Consider the following 23,808-nt stretch of genomic DNA (forward strand, 5'->3'; position numbering starts at 1 on the left):
ATGGTCCTATTGGCATCTTCTCGACCCAGCGATGGAACCCAGGTATGCTGCATTGCCAGCCGATTCTTTACCATCAGAGCCACCAGGGAAGCCCCCACTGTGAGCACAGGGATCCTTAATAAACCATAAGGGAAAAGAATATGAAAAATAACACATAGATCTATCTATGCATAAGTCACTGCTGTACACCAGATAGACAACATTGTATTAATAAATCAACTATACTTCAATTGAAAAAAAGCAAACAGGACTTCCCTGGTGATCTAGCGGTTAGGACTCCACACCTCTGTAGAAAGCACAGGTTTGATCCCTGGGGGAGTTCTCCATGTGGTCTGGTGCGGCCAAAAATAACTGAGTTTGGAGGGCAGGAGTGGAGACATGATACAGCTTAATAACAACTCTTTTAAAACTATTTTTTAAGTTGCAAAAGTTAACACCATGTTAACTAAGAAATGCAACCAGGCAAGAAAAGGAGAGCAGAAAGCGCAAGGCCAGCCTGGGGGCCACAAGGAGGGGCAGGCGGGCGTAGTTGACACACCTTCAACCTCGTCTCCAAGAACAGACCTGCATGTCAGTTCTCACCCAACCCTTCCTGGATGCCACTGCTCACCCTTTCTAAAAAAATCACTGTCAACCAATAGGAGAAAGGGTGGATTCCACACCTCTCTGTCCTGTATAAAACAGCCCCTTGTCATCTGTGTTCTCAGAGGTACTGGCCATCGCTAATAAGCTTAAGGGATCAACCACGAAAAATGGGCCTCTCAGGTGACTGGACAACAGTAATTAAACCTGATCCCTTCTCAGCTTTTACAAGCTGATGCCCCCACATTCACCTGCTGTGAGACACATAACTAGTGTTCACAGGATAAAGGCTACAAGAAGGGGCGCATGTTTAGAACACAACCCGGAGACAGTAAAGGGGTGGGAAGCAGGCGGGAGGGAGCATCGCTAAGCAGCGCTTAGGAGGAAATCTCATGGATGTCCTCCAGTTGGCTCAAGAAAACTAACAGACATCAGGACCGGAATTTTTGTTTCCATAATGTCACATACAAAGCACTCTCCAAGTATTCAAAGAGGCATTCGAGTTCCACATGAGGCTGTGCGCCTGTCTGCTCAGAACTACAGCTGTAGATACCTCGAGACAGGTCTCCCCACAACCCTTCCCTCCTCTTCACAGGTCCTGTCCCTCAAGCCCACCTAGGCGGGCTCTGCTCCCCCCAGTACATTAGATCTAAAGAGCCTATATAGGATGGCAAACTTCAGACATCCCTCTACTCCAGTCCTCTGGGGTTGGTGCCCAGTCCTTCTGACAAGCGCAGGGACAAGGGTGATGCCCAGTTAGGTGTGCAATAGCCTATCAGGGCCTGGGGCCTCACCTGGAAACGCCCCTCACCCCAGCCAGCACCACAAGGTTCTTTAGAGGAGACAGTCTCCTTGTTTCCTTTCTGATGTTCATCCACGTCCCCTTGCCATAGGTCTAGTCACCAGCAGACTGGTAAGCCCCAGCTGGGCGCCTGCGGCTCTGTCCACCCTCTTCCTCCCACTTAAGTGACATTATAAGGAAAACCCTGAATTTGACCTAAAGAGCTTTCAACTCTTTTTACTAGGTACTGCTTCTGGCAATAATCATCACCATCGAACAAGACTGGTACAGAACACGCAGGAGAGGCTGGGACAGCAGGTTTCAAAAACTCACTTTATTCCAATGTGAAATGAAGACGTGATGGTTTAAAAACAAGAAAAAGTTCTTGATCAGCCGTGGGGATGCCTCGCTTGCTAGCTCTCACCCACTCCCTTTGAAACAAGGTGTTCGGACAGACCATTCCCATAAGCAGCTCCCCACCAAGCCACCAGGCAGAGGCCCCAGCACGGGGACAGCTCCCTCCAGTTCAGAAGGACAGCCGTCTCCCCCAGCCCGCCGAGAAGCAGCACAGGCCAGCGGCAGAGGGGGAGCTGGGGCCCATGGGGGCCGCAGCCTTCAGCAGGGCCCTCCCTGCCACCCCCAGGGCTCCTCTCGTTGAAGGTGCCAGTGTGGCCGAGGTCCAGGTAAGGAGCTAGGCTCCACCAACAAGTAATCACTCCTGTATTTGTAACTCTTCCCTCAGGATCCATGATTCAGCCCTAGTTCCCCTAGCCCCACCCCCACCCCCACTGTGCGTTAGGCAGCTGAGGTTCAACAGGGAGAATACATTCAGACTAGACCCCAAGGTCAGCCCCAGCTGGGGTACAGGGAGCGGGAGGCAGCACCTCCTGCTGTGGCCGAGGGCCGACAAGCCAGGGCTGGGCACAGGGGTGTCTGGGGAACTGCCCCTGCCCACCCCTTTCCCCACCCCCAGCACAGCCAGGCCAGGCCCCAACCACGATCAGTAAAGCTGCTGCGGCCCTCACCCCGCCATGAAGCTAAAGTGCTCCCCAGGCCTCCAGCCCTGCCGCAGAGCTCAGGCCGCCCCCTCAATCCCAGGACGCAGGAAAGCGCCCCTCTTTTTGGCTTCGGACCTGGACTTTGAGCCGCGTCGGCCCCAGGGGCAGTGGCAGAAGCAGCAGCCGTAATGTCACACGTACAAATGACCTGAGAAAGCCCATCCGCGCATCACGCACTGGGGACCGGCTCGGGGCTATGTACAAGTCAGGAAGGACAGGTCAGGGCACTCGCGGGCACAGACGTACTCGCACACACCTGCTCAGGATGGGGACCCGCAGAGGCACCTGTCCCCCAGCCGGGAACTGATGCCCACACACTTCGTTCGCATGTCTTCCATGAAGCCTCTGCAGCGTGTATTCGTTGAACCAGTGCAAGAACATCTCGGGGTTCAGGCAGGCCTGGGTCCCAGGAGGATGCTGGGGGTGGGGATGGGGTTGGAAACGTGGAGGAAGAGGGACTTGATTCCTCTCCTGATGTGCAGGGCGTGCCACCTTCTCCTGGAGTCTGGATCACCGGGGGCAGCTGACTGACTGTCCGTCTGTCTCTCCCTTTCTACCCCTGCAAGCTCGGGGAGGAAGGGTCCTTGGCAGCTGGGGGCTGGGCAGCCGTATCCTCTGAGGCCCCCGCGGGCTCTGGCTCGGTGGCTATGGGCTCCTCGGCCTTATCCCTATTCTTGCTGGCCTCCTGGAGCTGCTGCCGCCGCGCCACTTCAGCTTTCAGATTCTCCAAGTCTTTTTGGCTGAGTAAAAGGATGGGGCGGAGGGTGGGCATCAGGGTGGGCCTGGGCCCTCCGTCACCTTCCTGGCTTTGCTTCATCTTAGGACAAGATTAGGCTCTGCACTTTCTGCAGTGAAAGTAAGAACTCCACACACCTGCCAGCCTCCAGTGAAGGCCTGGCTCCCATCCAGCCTTCACACCCAGCCTAAACCCTGTGCACTCTGGCCACTCCTATCGCCGATCACACCCAGAATACAGCTGCAATGTGGAGCAGGTCCGCTGTAAATGCCCTAAAGCTGACCGGGCCAAACCCAGGCCCCATACAGGTGAGAGGGAGACGGGACAAGGGGCTTTCGAGGGCAGGGTTGTTGCTGCTTGTGTAAGAGCTGCACCGGGACCCCTCCAGGGCTCGGCGCTAAGGCACGTCCCTACTGATAGAGCAGGAGCTCAGAGGAAGAACGGAGCTGCTCTTTGCATGCCTGCTGAGTAGCTTCAGTTGTGGCCAACTCTGCAACCCTATGGACTGTAGCCCCCCAGGCTCCTCTGTCCATGGGATTCTCCAGGTAAGAATACTGGAGTGGGTTTCCATGCCCTTCTCCAGGAGATCTTCCCAACCCAGGGACTGAACCAGCATTTCTTTAAAGTCTCCTGCATTGGCAGGTGGGTTCTTTACCATTAGCTCTTTACATAGTGACATGAAATGACTGCCAAGATCGATCAAGTGCAGGAGAAAAATACCTATGTGCCTGGTTTGCTACAACTTTGTGCCTTAAGGGGTAAAAAAGACGACAGATCTGTGTTTGCGTCATAATGCAGAGTATTTCTGGAAGGAGTCACTGAGGGCTATACTTCTCAGTATGAGCCACCTCAATCCTGTAGTTAATAAACCAAGAAAATAGCGGCCAACGTCCAAGTGGGGCCTCACCTGAGAGGAATGAAGAGGATGCCGTTGATGACGTTCAGCTGCTCCAAGACGCTGGCCATGCTGGGGGCTGTGAACTGAGGGGCGCGGGGAGCATGAGCCACCGAGGCCGGGGAGTGGGGGAGCCCACCCAGCCCCGCTCGGAGACCCACCTTGAGGGGCGGGATGTTGGCGCTGGAGCCATTGCGGTAGATTTCGTTCATGGTGCGCTGCAGGGCCACGGCCTGCTGGGTCAGGCACTTGAGGTACTCGGAGCTCTCCTTGGTCTTCTCGTGGTCCTCGCCCAGCTGTGGGGGCCGGCGGGAAGAGATGAGGGCCGCGCTCAGCCCCGCCCCCGCCCCTGCCGCTCGCCGGCCCTGGCCCACCTGCGTCTTGTAGATGGTGTAGCCTTCCTTCTCATGCTGCAGCGCGGAGCGGAACTCGGCTTTGCTCTCATAGACCCGGGCGACCAGGTGGTGGCTGCAGGGAGGCAGGGCGCGGGGTGGGGGCGAGGGAGGGACATGAACGGGCCGGTGCGCACTGATGGGGGCGTGTGCAGGCTGCTCGAGATCCCACTCCGGGACCTCTCCAGGGGTAAGAGCCAAGTCCAGGGCTCAGAGAAGAGATGGAAGGTGAGAGAAAGTTCCTCAAGAGTCAGATGGAGGGCAGAGTGCTGGATCCCGCGCCCACCCTCAAGTGCTTTCTAGGACCCTGTGGCCCGGGATCTCCCTACCCCCTGACCCAGCGCAGCCTCACCTGAGGGCCACCTTGAGGGACTTGGGCCCGTGGTACTTGGTGCTGACGGCCAGCGCATTCTCCAGGAAGCGCAGCGATAGGTCATACTCCATCACTCCGTGCAGCACCAGCCCGATGTTGTTCTGGGGGCAGTCGGGAGGGCCCTGGTCAGCTCCCACTCCCCTGGGATGGAGGCTAGTCCCGCTGCCCCTCCCCAGCACTCACGTCCAGCAGCGCCATCTCAGGGTGGTCCTCCCCGAACACGAGCAGTGTGAGGTAGCGGGCGCGGTACAGCAGGCTCAGGGCGGTGGACAGCTGGCTACTGGCGAAACAGTAGAGCGCCAGGTGCATCTGCCGGGGCAGACAGGTCAGGGCGGCCGCTGGCCCCGGCCCCCGCACCGCCCGCCCCCCCCCCCCCCGCCCCGCCCCGCCCCCGGCTACTCACGTATTCCTGGATGGTGTTGGGGTGCTCGATGCCCATCACTCGCTCGCTCATTAGCACGGCCTTCTGCTGGTTACTGAGGGCCTGGGAGAGGTGGGGGGCTGTCATCCCCAGGTGGCACCACCCCACACCCTGTCTGTCTGTCTATCTCGCCCATGAGCCTCCTCGGCAGATCAGGCCTCTTCACCTCTGACTGCAATTTCTATTTTTACTTTGCACCAAGGAGGCAAAGAAGTGGTCAAAATCCAGCTGCTGTGACCAGGGAAGTCTACACCCCAACCCAAGGCTGCTTCACATTTTAAAACACTTGTCTTAATGCTCGGGCCTGGTGCGCTGGGAAGACCCAGAGGGATCGGGTGGAGAAGGAAGTGGGAGGGGGGACTGGGATGGGGAATACATGTAAATCCATGGCTAATTCATTTCAATGTATGACAAAAACCACTGCAATGCTGTAAGGTAATTAGCCTCCAACTAATAAAAATAAATGGAAAAAAAAATAAAAATAAAACACTTGTCTTAGTCTATGCAAACGTATGCATACAAATCCAAAGTTGTACTAAAAATAAAATATTCATGCTAAGACAAGGAGGCATATACAGGTGAAAAAAAACAAGGAGCCCTATGGCTGGAGACGAGTGGAGCACCTGCAGTGTCCCCGCACCGGAGGCAGCCTAAAACCCTGGGGCTAACAAGGCAGGTGAACACCACGAGGCCCCAGGACAGTACAGCCAACAGCACAGTCCCTGAGCAGCTTCCAGGGCGCTTACAAGGTACTGAGAGAGAACGTGCCCCTTGCTTGTCCCTGTGAAGGGAAGGAAGGCCCTGGCATCACTCCCACTGTGTCCATGGGCACCGCAGCTCTCCGCAGGACACAGCTGTTGGGGCAGGCGGAACTGGGGGGCGGGGAAGGGATGTACAGGCAGAGCAAGCAAATCCCAGGGTTTCCACCTGCTCCTCCTGGGGGGGCCCGGAGGTAAGCAGCATCTCTGGGATGACAGGGCTCCACTTCCACCTGCCTGGACCCCCTCATCCTGCTGGGCCAGGAGGATGAGAACACAACCCGGGGCCCAGCTGACCACCCCCCAGAAGGTGCACAAGCCCACCTCGGCATAGTCGCCCATGATGTAGTGGAGGCGGGCAAGCAGGCGCAGGCAGGCACAGATTTCCACGTGCATGGCCCCGTACACGTTGTTAAACAGATTCAGGGCCTCATTGATAAGCTCACAGCCCTCCTTTAGGAAGCCTGCAGGGCACCCGGGGGTGGAAGGTCAGGGCTGGCCTGGGTTTGGGCTGGGGGGGCCCACTCCACCCCCCCCCCCGACCCCCACCCCCCCCGCCGGCCGCACCTGGCACGCACCCTGCTGTACTTTGGCCTGCCCGCTCTGAAAGAAGTGGAAGGCGTCCGAGGCCTTGGGGTTGACGTGCTTGACCACGGGGAAGATGTTGAGCACGTCCTCCTCCGTGAAGGCGGGCTTGTGGCGGCTGTCGAAGCTGTACTCCTTCAGCAGGATCTGGGGGCCCCGCCCGACACCCACAGGGAGCCTCAGCCCAGGCTCACGTGGCCAGCACTGCCCCACCAGCTTCACCCGAGGCCCCGGGGACCCTGCAGGACGCTCCAAACCCGGCCCACCTGGATGCCAGTTTTCAGGGAGATCTCCCGCAGCAGAGTGATCTTCTGCAGCCCATAGGTCTCCACAGCCTGGTCCACTGTCTCACTGGGGAGGAGCGGAGGGTGGGCCCGAGCAGCCCAGCACCGTCTGCCCCCCTCCACCCGAGCCCCTAGGCACTGGGCCCCCTCTCCCAATTCCCCAAGCAAGCAGTCTCCCGCAGCTCCACACCCGCTCACATACCACTCGAGACTGAAGTCAAAGTAGTTCTTGGCCTCCTGGCAGATGTTCTTCCAAAGCTCCTGGGGGGTCATGACGGCCCAGGCTGTGTTATCCGCTGCCCCTGGAGGCCGGTTTCGCCTCCTCCTGTTCCTCTTCTTGGAGATGAGCTCGTCGGCGGGCAGGTGGGCCACGGGGTTGGGGTAGGAGCTCAAGAAGCAGTTCAGGAAGTGGCTGATGGCAGCCGAGAGCCCTGAGAGCTCGACTCCCTGCAAGGGAGGTGGGGCCGCTGTCATCACCCGGGCTCCCCGGACGCCTCCCTGAGCTGGGCTGGGGGGAGCGGCAGTACCTGTAGGTACGTCTTGAAGATGTGCTTGGCAGAGCGGGTGATGAGCTCTCCGATGCCAATTTTCTGCATGGGTTCAGAGAAAAAGGGGGGTGTCTGGGTTGGGCTCCAGGCCTCCAGCCCAGCCCCCTGCCCCCCTCCGTCTCTCAGCCGCCCCGGGCACCACTCACGTGGATGTGGTCCAGCTGGTCACGGGCCGGGCTCCGCATCACCAGGTCCAGCACCTTGCCCAGGTAGCGCATGTTGATGCCACGCTGGCGCATCACCTCGGCCAGCGTAGCCCCGTCCATGGGCAGCACCGCGTGGTCTGTGAAGTCCTTCACCTGCGGGCTGCAGCGGGTCAGGCCCCCCCAGCCCAGGCCCTCCACCCACTCCTGCCCCGGGTCTTCCCAGTGGGGGCTCCTGCTACTCTGGGGCCCTGAGAAAGGAAGGGACTGAGACTCCCTGCTCCCAGTCAGGGAGAGGAAAGGAGAGAAGGGATGCGAGCAGTAAGGATGTGAGCTCTCATGCCTGGCCTTCCGCACAGGCCACTGTCACCCCTGTGACTGCTGAGACCACCAGCGGGGGAGCAGCAATGAGGGGGCAGCAAGGCTCCCCTGTGACGGCACGGGAAGGAGCAGGGCCACGAGCCTTGCCTCGTGGGCCCTGGAGCAGCGGGCACGGCAGGCTCAGCTCAAAGATCGGGGGACAAGCACAACACCTGAACTCAGGGCCGCCTCGGCGGGGAGCAAGCCCTCCGGACACACAGGGACTCCGTACCAAGCTTGTTGGGGGGTGGGGGTGGGTAAAGATGCTCCCACGCCATCTGCCATCCCCTCACATGGGGACTTTGGAGGACCAGACCCCCGCTGCCAGCCCCCAAGGGAGGGCACCCAGGGCACAACTGATGCCTGCCTTGGCCCCTTTGTGTCACTGGCCCTATTCTGGGAACGAGAACTCTTGGCTGCCTCGCAGGTCAGGAGGCTTAGGTCACTCCTGCAAAGGCTCCACAAGCTCCCAGAGGCGAATGAGGCCCCAGAGCCTGTGACCCCTGCCGCCCCCGCCCTACCCCGCCCTCACCAAGCCAGGTATCTGGCAGGAGAGCAGGAAGGCAGCGGCATCTTTCAGCAGCTGCTTCTGGTCCCGAACCTCCTCCTGGCAGGACTCAGGGAAGCGCACTCCTGCAGGCGGGGAGAGCAAGGAGGTGTGAGCCAGCAGAAGAGAGGCGGGCACCACACACAGACAGACAGCAGCACTCAGAGAGGCAAGTAGGCCCCCAGCACCGGGGTCCCCGAGGGCCACTCACCTGGCGAGAAGATGTCAGGGTTGAAGCGGACATCGAAGGCCGTGCTGCTGATGGAACCCACAGCTTTGCATGCGTTGCGGATCACCTCCCGACTCCGAGGGTCTGCTGTGAAGACACAGCCTGTTAGGGGCTGCCCTGCCTCCCCCACAGATGGGGGCTGGGTAGCAGCCTGAGCCTCCCCTGGCCTACGGCTCCCCCAGCAGCCCCACCTGTCCCGTCGTCCGAGGCAATGGTCTCCGCCAGCTCCTTCACCTTGGCCAGGCCACTAGCACTGCTGCCCTCCTCCTCGCCTCCTGCCTCGGGGGCTGGAGGGTCTTCAGGCTTGGACTCCGAGGATGGGGCATCGCCGTTCTCCAGTGACGTGGGGCTCTCCATCTTGCTGGCCTTCTGCTGCATCAGCTGTAGGGCTGCCAGCTTCATGAAGAGCAGATACCTGGGGTACAGTGGGTGGGGTGGAGCAGGGGATGGGAGAGGAGCATCTAGGAGCTTCCTGTTGGCCGTGGGGGGACCTGAGCCAGGCTCCTGCCCTGCTGGGGTTAAGGATGTCGGGGCCGGGGACACATCCTGTCCTGTCCATGGAGCAAGTGTCCATGCATGCATGCCAGCCCAGCCATTCTACCAGGTTTTGGCAGGTCACAGCAAAAACAGGGATCTTCCTAGACAAGAAGACAGTTGGGTGTGTATGTGGGGGTGGGGGGCTGGCTCACCACACAGGCCAGGGCTCCTGAGCGCGCCAGGGACCCCACTGGCATTTTGAGAGGGAGAGTTATTCCTGGCATGGGACATTTGACGGGCTGGCCCCTAAGCACTGACCGCCAACAGCAGGGACCCCACCTGTATTCCCCCACCCCACAGCCATAGCACTGGGAGGTTTAAAAACACCTAAGCAGATATCCACATGCTTCTCGAGGAAACAGCACTTCAGTAGAAAGCCACTGGTCTCACTAGTTTCTCATCTACATGAAGCTCTTGGGTGTCTGTGTGGGGGAGCTGGATGCCACAGTGATGGGCCCAGAGATCATTCCTCTTCACTTCCCAAAGCCTCCCCCATCTGGGGTCAGACGCCACCACCACCCTCCCTGCCCAAGGCTGCAGCCACTGGCCCGCACCCCACCTGTGCTCCACGAAGGCATCCACCAGCTCCTGGCGCAGACAGCACAGCTTGTGGCGGTGTGCGCGGGGGAAGCCAGCGCGGGTGCACTCCTCTGGCAGGGCCTCGCCGGGCACGGGCAGGAAGTTGAGGTCGGGGGGGAAGGTGCGCAGCAGGTCTAGGATGTAGTGGCGCCCGTCATTGCCGATGATGCCCTTGCACTCCACGGAGGAGCAGAGCTCCACCTCCTCGTCCCGGTCGTTGAGCACCCGGTGCCTCAGGATCTTGAGGGGCCGGCTCGTGCGCTCCAGCAGCTCCAGGTACCGCGGGTGCGACACCACCGTCTTGCCGAAGTCAATGGAGCCGTAGATGACACTCTGCTCCTGGTCCCGCTCCAGGATGCCGGGGATGATGGACTGGGCTGTGACCCGGTAGCCGCGGTAATCCACCACCACCGTGCCCAGCGTGTACAGCCCCTCCACGTCCACCGCGTTGTACGTGCGCACGCCGTTCAGGTCGTTGGTGGGCGCCACGTAGGCCGCCACATCCCCGCCGAAGTCCTTGTAGTGGTCGCGAACATCGAAGCCCAGGCTGAAGAAGATGTTGTTCCAAATGAACATCTGCATCTTGGTCTCCTCGCTGGGGTTGATGGCCATCACGTTGCCGTCGATGACTGCCATGGCGCCCCGCGTGGCTGCTGCCGTGAAGTCACTGTGCACCTGGGGGTCGGAGGTCAGAGGGTGACGGAGCCATTGTGCGTTCATCTCACCTGGCCAAGCTCACCCAGGGCTGGCGGAGGTAAGCAGGATGAAGTTTTCTCACGCTTGGAAAAGCGCCAGAAACCCCAGTTGGAAAAAATGTAACATTTATGGACTTCCCTGATGGCTCAGCTGGTAAAGAATCCGCCTGCAATGCAGGAGACACGGGTTCGATCCCCGGGTTGGGAAGAACCCCTGAAGAAGGAAACAGTTACCCACTCCAGTATTCTGGCCTGGAGAATTCCATGGGCTGTATAGTCCATGGGGTCACAAGGAGCTGGGCATGACTGAGTGAATTTCACTTTGATCAAATACTCGGAGAGACAGCAGAGCTCAGTGATTACAGGGGGCAGGACTTGGGTGGGTCTGGGACCCACCAACTATGTGCCAGGTGATCTCTGCTGGATCACCTCTCACATCCGTCTTCATGTCTATAGATGACATAAAAGTATCGACCTTCCGGGGCATTCCCTGGTGGTCCAGTGGTTAAGAGTCCACGCTTCCACTGCAGGGGGCATGGGTTCCATTCCTGGTGGGGGAACTCAGATCCCATATGCCTAGCAGCGCAGCCAAAAAAAAGCCATCGCCGTTTATAAGGTGTCCGGGAGATTACAAGCCTACATGGCACCTGGCCCAGCTCCTGGCAAAGTGAGCACCCAGGACATTTATATTTCTTTACCATTATCATCTCTAGTAAAATTATGGGAGACTTTAAAGCCTTCCCCCCCACCAAAGCACTGCTTTTTCCTCATTTCTGTCAGCAAAAGCACTGAGAACATCACAGGAGGACACGTGTGCCCAGGTCCCCAAATGGCTGTGTTGGGAGAAAAATGGGCGTGGGCATCACTCAGCCCATCCTGGAGGTGGCTCCCTGCCCCCAACACCCACCCCCAGACTCTAAATCTCAGAGAGGCCAGAAAAAGGAGCTGGGGTTGTCTGCTGGGAGGCAGAAAGTGGCAGAATGACCTGGAAGGTCTCTGAAGGCCCTTATCCACAGAAGCCCTGATCCAGCTTCCCTCTTATCCACAGAAAACCAGTGGGGAGGTGGCAGGCGGGCCTGAGGCTGCTGGTCAGGCCTGAGGGGCCACGGGCACCTTGAATATGGCTCTTTCTCGCAGCAGTCGCTCAGGCAGGTTTTTCCGAGGCAGCTCCCGTGTGGTCTGCAGCTCCTCGTTCCAGTCCCGGGTCTGCAGAGGGACCAGGAGGGACAGGCCAGCTCAGCCTGAGCCCCCACCACCTGCGGGGGGAAGTTCCGCTCCCTGCCACCCTGTGCAGCCCCACAGGCACTGAGAACCCAGCCTGGGCCCCAGAGGGGAAGGGAGAGAGGAGCCGGGGACGGCCGCAGGCACCTGTCCGGGAATGTGTTCCTCGTAGCCCAGCCGGGAGGTGTAGGCATCCTCCGCCCGCACGCAGTCCATGGCATGCTCCGCCTGGGGCGCTGTCCAGCTGTACACCTGGAATGGGGTGGCGATCCTCTCGAAGGGGTGGCGCTGGACCCTGCAGCAAGCAGAGGGGAGACGGGGTGGCCCAATGAGCCCAGAGCTCTGCCCTGGGCCCCTTCTTAGAGGCCGCACCATCGCCCCACTAAGGCTCTGTCCCTAGAGGCTCCAGCAGGGGCGCAGGGCCACCTGTCCCAGGACTGCTGCCTCGAGAGGGAGGCTCTGAAATGCTGGGGGCCCAGCTTCTTAGGGCAGAAATGCTAGATTTCAGGCCGTCCAGGTCACCCACCCTGGGAGATGAGGGACCGACAGGCCGAGGCATTACCTTTTCTTCTGCAGGGCGGCAAAGTTTTTTTTGAAGGTTGGGCTGATCTGGTTGAGCAGCTCCACCAGGGAATGGCTGAGGAAGCGGGGGCTGGCAGGCTTGGGGTTGAAGTGGTACGCCGTGGACCTGCAGAGAGAGGGTGATCACTGTGCCGGGTGCCCCCCCAGGCGGCTGCCCAAGGACTCCCCTTGGGTTGCACAGGTACTCACTGGTTCAGGTAAAATCCCCGGGTGGAGGCTGTGATGCTGACTTGCCGGTCCTCAGCTGTGATTACGAACAGGTACATGAGGTCCCCGTGCATCCTGCGGTTCCCAGGGGGCGGGTTCCAGCCGCTCATGGTGAGCACCTTCAGGCACTGCAGGGGCTGCAGCAATGGCTGAGGGTGAGCAGGCCATGCTTCCTGGTGGGTGGTCCCCTGCCCCCATCCCCAGAGACCAGCTCCCACCTTCCAGTCCCGGTTCTGGGGCTGCAGAGGACACAATGGCCGCTCCCGGCTCCCAGGAAGGATGTATTCGGGCGGTGTGCAGTCGATGGGGTCCATCTCCAAGCCCTTCTTCCGCTTCCCGCTGTCTGAGGGACCCGAGGCTGGTGGTCAGCACACAACGGCCCAGGGGGCCAACATCCTCCCCAGCTCAAGTGGCTCAGGCCTGGGTGCCTCCGGCCCCACCTCCCTCCAGTGGGAAGGCTGAGGCCCCCAGCCCCCTTCACCCGCCCTAATTCAATTTGCTCCCAGCCCCTCTGCCCAACAGCCATCCCCAACGCCTCCCGCACCTCCCAGGTCGCCATCGGTAAAGACGCTCAGGAAGGACAAGGAGTTGCAGTCAACCCCATTGAAGGCATCGGAGGGGTCTAGGCTCTTGAGCAGGTCTCGAACGTGGCGCACGTGGATGCGGGCTTCTCGCACTGTGTACGGCTCTGTCGGGAGGCAGAGGGGCAAGACGTTACCAGGGCAACAGCCTCCCCGGCGGAGAGCAGTCGGCCTGAGCACAAGCAGGGGTAGCATTGACTTTCAGTTTTAGGCTTTCACTTGCAGATTCCCTTTGGAACACCTAGGCTGGAAATCTGCTTTCCACACACATATCTGCCTACCAGCAGGGATCCTTGTTTGCAAAGAACCTCCTGCCAAAGGGCACAAGAAGTACCTCTGGAAGTGCACACAGGCCACGGAAGCCCACAGAAGCCCCAATTCTCTGTCCACGAGTGTCACCGTGGCTAGGTTGTCCCCACAGGCTCAGTCCAGTTCTCTCGGGGCAGCCCTCCCCCAGGGCAGCCAGAGGATTTACAGGACTCAACCTTGCTCCCCAACTCACGTTTCAGGAAATCATAATGAAGGCTCTTCAGAGACAGGTGGGAGGACCCGTAATTGGATAAGTCTGGGCACAGCCAAGTTACTTTTCCCCCACATTCGTACTTTGGGTGACATGCCTGGAACCTCTGTGCCACTCTCCCCAGGTAACCCAAGTTTACGGGATCTTTTCTTTTTTATTTTAACAAATAGACCAGCCTCATCATGCCAGATGATTGCTCCACACGGGGCCTGACTTTCCTATTCACGAACCATGAAACTTCAGTTTCCTTAAGAGACTGAACTTTTATCGCTATAAAATTTGTATGGGCGGATTTCAAGCACTTGCTTGCTACTGTTATTTTGGTTTTTTTTTAAATCATGACTCTGATATTTAACCCCTGAAGCGGGAGGGTGTGCCGGAGAGGACCAGAGAAGTAGGCCTCTGTTCCTGTCCTGCTGCCACAAGCCCAACACTGCCCCAAGCCTCTACACGCTCATCCATGACACAGAGATACCAAGACGCCGGTGGGAGGGGCGGGATGGGTAGAGTGCCACCTGGCCCCGCCTCCTCGTGTCCCATCCCCTCCTTGGGGAGCTGCTCAACTTCTAGACAAACCTTCCACCACGCGTAGCACCGAGCCCTCCTGCAGCCCCTCCACACTGCGCAGCTCTGAGAAGTGGTCCAGCATGTTGCCATCCAGGTGCAATGAGAAGCAGGTGCGGTGACATGTGTCTTCACGGTCCATGAGCACCTGGTGGATCTCCTGCACCATCTCCTGGGGCGATACCTGCCAGGAAGAAGGCCCCCACCACCCTGGTGAAAACATACCGGTTTTCCCAGCCCAAAGTACCTGGGTCCCTAAAATCAATGCTTCAAATACCATTTTCCCCTTTGTGGCTTTTATTTTAAAGTCCAGGCCCTGCCCATAAGTACTGTGCCCACCTGCACCTGTGTGCGTGTGTGTGTGCGTGTGTGTGTGTATGTGTGCAGGGTGTACATACACGTGCAGGACAGAGCCTGGCCTCATTACCCACAGGCTTCAACTATTCTCCTGCAGACTCTGAACAGAACAGAGGTGTAAGAACAACGAAAGGAAAACAGCCATCTTGCCTCCTCCCTAAGACTTCCCCTTTCAGGAAGGCATGGCCTGGGGCTCAAGCCTGTGGGTCTAGAGGATGCAAGAGGCCTCATCTGGTTCCCCATTGAGTCGGTTTGCAAGACTTCTGGGGAGGCTCTGCTCTTGGAGACACCCGATACCTCACTGCTCCCAAAGTAAAAGTGTTCGTTGCTCAGCTGTGTCTGACTCTTTGCAGCCCCGTGGACTGTAGCCCTCCAGGCTCCTCTGTCCATGGGATTCTCCAGGCAAGAATGCTGGAGTGGACAACCATCCCCTTCTCCAGAGGATCAAACCAGGGTCTCTTGCATTGCAGGCAGAGTTAACCCTGAACCACCAGGGAAACCCCTCTTCTCTCAAGCAGATAGTCAAACTCCAGCCAGAGAGTTGACGTACCCAAGGCTGGGGAGCCCTGGGACCCCAGCACTACCCAGCCACTGTATCCCTCCCGAGACAGGGCTAGCAGTTCCAGCTGGGATCTGGACCCTAGCAGTGGGGTGACACTTTGAACCTGGACTCCCATGTCTACCACATGAGTGGCCCTGGAAGGCAGAGGACCCTGTTTCCTGCCTGTGACCACCCTCAGCCCCCTCACAGGCCCCGGCCCCCAGCGCCCCTCTGCTGTCTTACCTGGAGGGAGAAGGGCTCGACCCCAGGAGCCAGGATCTTCACCGAAAAGCCTGTGTCCTGAATGACAATGACTTCCTGTCCGGGGGTCTCCTCTCCTGGCTCGCTCTCATCGAGCCCGTTTTCCCGGGGTGGTTCTGCAGCCCCTTCTTCCTTCTTCAGGCTCTCTGGGCAGTCCCCATTCAACAGCATGACTGAAGGCAGCTCTGCAGGGGACGAGGGGGCTGAGTCAGATGGGCCTTGCTGGTGAGGTCGGCCTACAGCCAGAGTGGGCACCGCCCCACAGAATGGTGTCTGCCTATCCGCCCCAGACCTGGCCCTGTGCCAGGCCCACCATTCCTCCCGGCAACCCCTCTCTGGCCACCTGCAGGCTCCTGCCTGCGCCCCCCCACAGCCAGGGCACTCGCTTCCCATCTCTCCTCAGGACCCCCGTCTAGCATCCATGTGATTAGGACCCCCAGTTGACTCTCCCAGAGTTACGAATGCAAGTGGCTTCAACAACCCTCCTCACATTCACTCCCCCCTCTTCCCTGATGGACACTCTGGTCCCTTCCTGTCCAGCTCGACTTCTCCCGCAGTCCCGCTGTGGGTGTCCCGGGCCCCAGCTACTCCTCATCTCCATCTCACCCTTATCTGTGGTTCCAAATGCCCTCCCACCTCACAGCTCATGTGACCCATCCAGGCTTCCATCCAGGTTTTCAATGTGTGGTCACCCCCAAGGCCTCGCCAGACTCATCTCGTCAGCATGGAACTTACCATCTTCCACAAACCAGCCCCCACTCTGCAAATGCCCCCCACCACGCCCCAACCTAATTGCAGGACGACGGCAGGCCATTTCCCCTATTTCAAGAATACCACTTGCTGTACATCTGAAATTAATATAACATCACAGGGACTTCCCTGGTCGTGCAGTGGATAAGAATCCGCCTGCCAATGCAGGGAACACGGGTTCGACCCCTGGTCTGGGAAGATTCCACATGCTGTGGAACAGCTAAGCCGGTGTTCCACAACACTGAGCCCGTGAGCTGCAACTACTGAAGTTTGTGCGTCTAGAGCCTGTGCTACACTAACAAGAGAAGCTAACACAGTGAGAAGCCCGTGCAACACAGTGAAGAGTAGCCCCCACCTGTAAGATAAAGTCTGCTACATATTACACCAGATAAAGCCTGTGAGCAGCAATGAAGACCCAGCGCAATAAAAAAAATTTTTTAACCCTTAACACTGAAAGTCAACTGTACTTAAAAAACAAAAACAAAAACACCTAGTATATGTACTAGTCCTAACTATGTGTGTATATGCACATTTACATCTTTGCCAGTGGGAAGACTAAATGACCCAGGATTCAGTGGCTTTCCTTGAGCAGGATTAAGTGATTTAACTTTTTCCTTATAAGTCTGTACTTTCCTTACTATATGACACAACTGCTTAACTAGTGTTTATTTTAGGGTATGATTTAGAAAAAAAAACATATGAGGAGCTTTTTGAGAAAACTAGGACCCGGAGACTGTAGGGAGCAAATTCTCCGAGCAACTTTGTGAACTGTTCATATTTTATATTCGAAATCGACAAGTAATCTTCATTTTCATGGTATGACCATATCCTTAGATGAGTAGCTTAAATGTGATCCAAAGACAACACTTGGGCTTCCACGAATGAAATTCTGGTCACTAGAGAAAATCGCTTTTTGAAATAAGGTGCTTTTTAAGTTGATGTTAAATGTGACCATAGTAAAAACATAAAATGTTTCAATTAATGGTAAACCTGCATAATTACTGGTTAATATGAGTAAATGAAAACCCACAGAATCAAATAAACACAGACATTTTGCTGCTTCCAAAAACAATAAAAAGGTACCACTTAGAATGTTTTAACACTCTCCACTGTTTACAGGATCCAAATGTCTTGGGTCTAAAGCCCCTCTTAGCCCCTGCGTTCTCTCCCTCAAGGTACAGCTACCCCAAACTACTCAGGAATCTCAGAACAGGCCACACATCTTGCCTTGTGCTTTGGTGTGCTGCCCCCTACATACCACTCCGTCTGGCAGGCTCCTACTCATCTGTCAAGGCCCAGGTGAAATAAACCTCCTTCCTGGAAGTCCGACCAATGACTCCTGACAACAGTGTCCCACTGCACTTGGGGTGGCTGTTCACACTAGCAGCTCTGTCTCCCTCCTCCTTTCCTGCCCTCTCAACAGAAAGGCACTGAACTAATGAATTAATTACTGTAAAAGCCTAACATCTGTGACTAGCAATGGACTCACATGTGGGGAGAGGAGGAGCAGGTGACAACACCTTCCATTTCTCCCCCAGGAACTAGGGGGAACAGAGGAGACCCCCACCCCGATCCTGGGGAGCAGAGAAGGAAGCCACAGAAGCCCTCCAGCACAACAGAGGCCTGCCTGGATGCCCCGTCAGCCTGCGGGGCCCTCCCTCCTGGGTCCACCTTGCAGCCACACTGGCCCCGCGCTTATCTCTGAGCTCCAGATAGACCAGCTCGACTGCGTTTGCTCCGGACCCCAGCGATCCCCTCTGGACTCCACCTCCTCATCCCTACCCTGCTGTGAGGAGCAGGGATGGGGCACATCTCCACAGAGCTGTGTGGGCTCTACAGACCCACCAGCACCTCGGGAAAGGGTAGAAAGTCCAGATAAGCCTGGCACACAAGGGCACACGAGGCGGGGGTGGGGGGGGGTGCTGACATGGAGAAAAGCCACTCCCTCTTACCGCGTCCCCTCAACTTAGTGATAAACAGAACCGCCAGGCACTCAGTCCCATCCTCCTCCCTCAAAGAACCATAAAAACCTCTCCTTTGAGTGAACCCACAGCCCCCAGAAAGTGAGCAGCCAGCCCAGATGGGAGAACCTGGCCGCCTCTGTGACAATGCAGACAGAACAGGGGGGTGGGAGATGGGTGGCAGTCGGTCAGTTTTCAAAATGCAGCAAGAGACGTGGCAGGTTTGAGGCGGCCTTCCCCCCACTGAGTCCCTGAGGAAGGCTGTGCTGGCTGACGAGCCTTCGGGACGCCCAACATGGCACAGCCGCTTTGAGGACTGAGACCCCAAAAGTGGGAAGGCAGAGACCTGGGCCCAGACAGGTGTCCTGAGCTCTCCGAGTCCGGGTCGGGAGGACAGGGCGGTCATAGCTCCCGCTCCCCCTCTCTGGCCCAGCGACCCTGCCCAGGAGGCAGGCGCCATACACCAGTTGCCCCCCAGGGGGCACGCAACGCCCTACCAGATCTCAAAGGCGTGTGGCTGATTTCCAGGGGCCTCCACTCCCCTAAGGGCAGCCGGTCTGCCCTTCCCCTTTCCTCCAAAGGACCCTGAGGTCAGATCAGCCGGATCAAGGCCCAGTGACCTCCCCACGAGGCCGGCTCACTGCCCCCACAGCCCACCTGGTGTGGCCGGCCGCCGCCCCCTCCTGGGTTCTGGACTCACGGGACCTCCATGGCAGCGAGGCCCCCCGCTCTGCGGCTCAGGCCCGGCACTGCCCATGTCCCTTGTTCCGGGCTGGGCCTCCAGCCTGGCCCCCATGCAGCTGGTCGGCCCCGGGCTGGAGCTCTGGTTGGCTTCGGGTTTCAGCGGGGCCAGGCCTGCCGGGGCGGCCCTAGGAAGGGCACACTCCCCCTGCCTTGCACCCTGCTCAAGGTCGGCCAGAAGGACGGCTGTGGGCCAAGAGGCCCTGGAGGCTCCAGGACCCCGGGTAAAGCTGCCACCAGGGCTCAGGCCTGCTTCCCTGGATCCCCCCCAAAGGGGGTCACTGCTGCTGAAGCAGTTCGTGGGGCGAGAGAACCCAGTGTCTGGGCTACCTGGGACCCTCCGGATCGAGGGCCCCGGTGACTGGCTGGCAGGGGTAGGGCCCAGCAAGGGGGTCCTCTCCTCTGCCCCAACCCCAGTGGGGGTGGGCAGGACTGCTTCTGCCAGCTGCCGGCAACAGCTGGCGCAGACCCGGGCCCAGGCCATGGGATGGCCACCCCCTGTCCACTGGCAGCCGCTGAGCGCCCTGCCTGCCTCCTCCCGGGTCAAGTGGCCGGCGGGGGCCTCTGGCTCACGCTGCCCCCTGCAGGTGACCTGGCAGCTCTCCCCTTCCTTGGAGACACCCGTTCTGGGGGGAGGGCGGAGGGGCCCCCAGACTCCTAGAGGACAACTGCACCGGGGCCCGGCCTCCAGCTCCACCAAGGAGCTGGCAGGCTCCGAAATCCCTTCCCAGCAGCCCCTGCGCTGCCGGGAGAAAACCAAGTCTCTCCCCTGGGGAAAACAGAGCTGGCAGCAAGAGACCCAAGGCCGGGCGGCGGTGGAGAAGGAACATGCCCAGCCTCGCCAGGGCGCCTTCCCAGGGCCTCTGACTTGTTGCCAGGGCCCAGGCAGGGCTGCTCCGGCATCCATACTAACCAGGGTGGGGGCGGGGAGCCAGGCCTCTTCGGGCCCCTTCCCTCCCCTCCAGTCCTGTCCAGACAGCCCTGAAGGGCTGGCACGCAGCAGGCCCCCGGCTCGCTGCAGCCCCCACCAAGGGTTTCTGGCTCACACACCCTGAGCGGAAGGTACAGAGCGCCAGGCAGGGCCCCTCTGCTCCCACTACCCTCCCAAACACGCCCTAACCCTCTGGAGAGGAGGGCGGGGCGGGGCAGCCTGGCAATGACCCCTGACGAGCTGCTTCCACCACCCCCATCCTGGTTACCACAGAGCCAAGGCTCACTCTAGGCCCGGTTCACGGCAGGTCCCTCCATCAGCTCGACCAGCCCATCTCACCTGAGGATAAATTGAGACTCCAGAATGTTGAGTAAGAGCAGGCTGCCCAAGGTTGCAGAGGCAACAGGCAATCACTCCAGGTCAAGAAAAGACCAGGTCTGTCAGCTGTCCAAGCCCAGGCCTGAGCGCCACCCCCTAGGCTGTAGCACCCACCAGGTTAACAGGACCCCCTTCCTCCATCCATAGCCAAGCCTCCACAACCATGTCCTCTTACCCCAGGTGGAAACCCCTGAGGATGTGGGCTGTAGGGAAGGAGAAGAGTGATCCTCTGCAGAAGGGGAAGGGGTTGCATGGCACACCCCCCACCCCAAGTCTTCACTGGCCAGACCAGAATGAAGACATAAAGCACAGCCCTGCCCTGGCCTGGAAGAAAACAGATCCAATGGGCAGCAGAGAGGAGTTAGAAAAGAAATGGAAGCCATCCCAAGTGGCCCCTGTTTGCATTCTTCAGCCTGGCATGGCCTCACTCGGTAGACTGTGCCAGGGCCAGGCCCCGCCCCAGTCAAAACCTCCGCAGGTGAGGCTCTGGGCAGGAAGTAGGCCTCATAAGGGATCATTCCATCCCAGGAACCTGGGGCTTCAAGAGAAAGGCGTGGGGGCAGGCAGCCTAAGGAGGGCCCCAAGGAAGCAGGCATCTGCTTGCCTCCTTCCCATCCCCACCCAGGTCAGAATCAGGTCTGCAGGGCCTGGAAAGGATCTAGTGTTTCCTGAGCTACTCTGCTCAGGCCCATCCAAAAGAAGAGCTCTGGGGGGTTACCATCCAGTAGCTCCCGTAAGCTCCCAAGCTCCTCTCCAGTCTGCCAGCCCCCTGCCTCTCCACTCCTGGCCTCGACTCCAAGCAATCCTCCCCTAGGAAGAAGGAACTCGACACACCACCATGAACTTGAAAAACCTGCCTGTTCTCTTAACCCCTAAAAGCAGCTTTATTCCCAAGAAGGCAACTGACCCTTGGTCCCCCCTGCTCCCTCCACAAAAGGCCTTGATCACTTTCTCAAGAAGGCTAAAGAGCTAAAGCTGGGTTCTGAGGTCAGAAAGCTGGGTGAGGGTCTGTTGGGAAAAGCCTCCATAAAAGCCCCATCCTCCTTTGAATAAATTCAGACTGGCTGGAATTTAAGTCCTGGCTCTATACAAGCTTCCCAGAGGGTTCGAGAGCCCATGTTCCACCTGCCAGTAGGCTTCCAGTTTCCCCCAAATGAATAGCTAGCTGGATGTGCCCCTGACCCAGGTTGCCCCAAACAGAGTCCCTCAGAGAAATTCTCCAACTCTCCTCTCTCCCGAACCCTGAGTTTTCAGCATCCCAGCCCAGACCACATGCCTCTCCCAGCCTCCTCTGGGACAGGCTAAGGCAGCCTTGGCAATCTGGCTAGGAGATGGAAATCCAAATGCTAAATGGCTGTGTGACCTTGGGCAAGTCGCTTCATCTCTTCGGGTCTCTCTGCTGGAGAGGAAATCAGCCTGCTCTTATCTAGCCTGCTCCACTGATTCAGACAGAGCCTCACTGGGGTGAAGCCTGGCAGGTTGGAGTCATCAGCATTTGTCACTCTGCCCAAACCTTGGCCTTCTTCAGGCAATCAGCAAGGCTGCCACAGTACCTATGCCCCACCACCAATGAACCTGGTTGTGGCCTGTTACAGGGCCAGAGAGCCCATCTAGCCCTGCTCCTGATCTTGACTCACTGAAGCTGGGAAGGGAGTTGAAGATGACAAGTGTCTTTTGAGGAGAGTTGTGGGAGTGGAAGGCAGGGTTGGTTCCGTACTCCCACGGCCACCCAGGGCAGAGAGGAACATATCCCAGCCCTGAGGCTCTGAGAAAGATTTGAAGAAGACAGCCCAGGGGCTGCGAAGGGGCTCCCCGGCCTCAGGGCTGGAGTCAAAGATGTGATGGAAGGAACAGAGGAAGCCCCGGAGAGAGGCAGTCCCCACCGGAAAAAACTGCGGCCACTCCCAAAGTCAATGCCACACAGTCCCCAGGGGAAGAGCTGGGAGATCAACTCCATGCTGACGACCTTTGCCTTAAAAACAGCAACTCTGGGCTGACCCACTTTTCGCAATAAGGCGGGTTAATGATCAAGTTCTGGCACAAACACTACCTCCTGCCAAGGAGTTTGGCTTTGCCCCCATACATAGGTAGACATCCCCTGCTTCAAGTCTGCCCACCAGGCCGACATCTAACAGGGCGGAGATCAGAGTCTGCATAACAGGGGTTAAAGCCTTGCCTCTGGGAATGAACCACAGAAACCCCCTCTCAAAACACACACCCTCAACTTGCGGTCTTCCCACAGACCAAGCCTGAGAAGTCCCAAGCTATGCCGAACTCGCAAGGCTGCAGCCGGGTGCACAGGGAACGCTAGGGATCCTGACGGCAAGGGGGTGCTAGACGGTGCAAGTGTCAAGTGACCCCAGTCGGGGGAGTTCCCCAATCCCAGGATCGTAGGGGGTGGGGCCGCCGAGTCCACCGATCTGCGGAGCCGGCGCACCCCGAAACCGCGTGTGCGCGCACGTGTCCCCGCGATCTGGCACGCGTGTGTTCGCCGCCGCTGCCCTCCCCGGGATCCCACGTGTGTGAAGTCCGGGCCGCAGCCGGGGGCGACAGTGAAGGTGACCTTCAGGGCGGGGGCGCCCGGTGGAGGGCTCGGCGACATGCGACCCGGTCAGGCACGGAGAAAAGGCGGCGGTCCCCGCGCCACCCCAAACCCACCCGCGCACTCGGCCCGGTCCAGCCTCCCGCCCGGCTGCCCCCTGGCCCCGGCCCCACTCACCCGCCGCTCCTGGCCGCCCCTTGACACCGGCCTGCGAGCTGGGCTCCCGAGCGCTGTCCGCCGGGGCTGCCGCCGGCAACTCGTCCGTTTTGATGACCATGGCGGCGGGAGCCGGCGTTCGCCTCGGCTATCCGCGCCGCCCGCCGCGCCACTAACCTAAGTGCCCTGCGCGCCGCTGCCGCTGCGGGAAGGACGGAGTCACCGGCCCACGTGGTGCGCGCTGTAGCCTTTGACCCCACCGCCGCTTCTCTGCCCCGCCCTCGCGCCCGGCCCGGCCCACGAAGGCCCGCGAGGGACAAATTATGCCACGCCTCGTTCTCTGTGTACCGACGCAGTGACTTTCTGGAACGCCTTAAAGGGAACTCGCCCTGGCTTTGGCGAGAAATAGGCTTCGGGCGCCTTCGAGGGGCGGGGCTACGGAGAGGCGTCCTTGCGGTTCGCCGCCCGTCGGGCGAGCGCCTTGACCTTGGGTGGAGACTAGTCTAGGACTGCTATTGCATACTGTCTCCTCCCCCAATGGTTTCCTGTTGCAAGTCTGCCAAATGACCACGCGGTCTGTAATCTGCAGTGGTAACCTGACCCTCAGCGACCCCTCACTGAGCCTCCCGTTGTCCCTCGAAGGGGTGGGATTGGGGTGCCCAAGGTTTCTTGAGGAGGGCGTGGAAGGTAGCCTAAGGCATGGTGACAAAAGGCAAGGTGTTAGGTGGCTAACTGAAGTGTCAGGGCCCACGGAACTTTGTGCTGAGCCACAACGGCTCAGGAGCCTGGACGCTCCCCCCTCCCTCCACCAGACGAGTCCTCACATCTGAGCTGGTACTCATCCCGTTTTGAGTGGAGGAAGCTAAGATCAAGGTCATACGGAGAGAAAGACTTTAGCTGGGCTAGGCTAAATCCACAGCCTGGACATTTTACAGTTGTTCATGTTTTCAGATGTTTGCAGCCTCGTGGGGACTGAGAAGTTAGGTCAGAGAATGCTGCCCAGTGACATTTT

General features: G+C 58.8%; 1 protein-coding gene across 3 annotated transcripts; it reads right to left on the reverse strand.

Annotated features, from left to right (window-relative positions):
- Positions 1 to 1,677: 1,677 nt before the first annotated feature.
- CLUH (clustered mitochondria homolog) lies at positions 1,678 to 23,026 on the reverse strand. 3 transcript variants are annotated; one of them, XM_020909758.2, is made up of 26 exons: positions 22,818 to 23,026; positions 15,320 to 15,522; positions 14,191 to 14,362; positions 13,058 to 13,201; positions 12,732 to 12,856; positions 12,496 to 12,650; positions 12,287 to 12,412; positions 11,872 to 12,019; positions 11,617 to 11,709; positions 9,789 to 10,483; positions 8,884 to 9,107; positions 8,675 to 8,776; positions 8,449 to 8,549; positions 7,560 to 7,712; positions 7,393 to 7,455; positions 7,068 to 7,312; positions 6,848 to 6,932; positions 6,575 to 6,728; positions 6,321 to 6,460; positions 5,221 to 5,301; positions 5,001 to 5,126; positions 4,797 to 4,918; positions 4,427 to 4,520; positions 4,214 to 4,348; positions 4,065 to 4,138; positions 1,678 to 3,161 (listed from the first exon to the last, which is right to left on the reverse strand). In XM_020909758.2, exons 1-26 carry the CDS (start codon positions 22,915 to 22,917, stop codon positions 2,975 to 2,977), a joined length of 4,047 nt encoding a protein of 1,348 aa, XP_020765417.2. In that variant the 5' UTR covers positions 22,918 to 23,026; the 3' UTR covers positions 1,678 to 2,974. The 3 variants fall into 3 exon arrangements, with proteins under 3 accessions (XP_020765417.2, XP_020765415.2, XP_020765418.1); XM_020909756.2 differs by having other exon boundaries at positions 8,675 to 8,779; XM_020909759.2 differs by lacking the exons at positions 14,191 to 14,362; positions 15,320 to 15,522; positions 22,818 to 23,026 and having other exon boundaries at positions 8,675 to 8,779; positions 12,732 to 12,852; positions 13,058 to 13,148.
- Between the last annotated feature and the right edge of the window lie 782 nt (positions 23,027 to 23,808).

The sequence above is a fragment of the Odocoileus virginianus genome, chromosome 17 (assembly GCF_023699985.2).
Source record: "Odocoileus virginianus isolate 20LAN1187 ecotype Illinois chromosome 17, Ovbor_1.2, whole genome shotgun sequence".
Taxonomy (NCBI): domain Eukaryota; kingdom Metazoa; phylum Chordata; class Mammalia; order Artiodactyla; family Cervidae; genus Odocoileus; species Odocoileus virginianus.

Coding starts and splice junctions, on each gene's coding strand:
- CLUH (XM_020909756.2), bottom strand. CDS start 22,917: ATGGTCATCAAAACGGACGAGTTGCCGGCGGCAGCCCCGGCGGACAGC. Junction 12,020..12,286: donor GCCGCCCTGCAGAAGAAAAG/GTAATGCCTCGG, acceptor TGCTTGCTGCAG/GGTCCAGCGCCACCCCTTCG. Junction 7,313..7,392: donor TCTTCAAGACGTACCTACAG/GTACTGCCGCTC, acceptor CCTCCCTTGCAG/GGAGTCGAGCTCTCAGGGCT.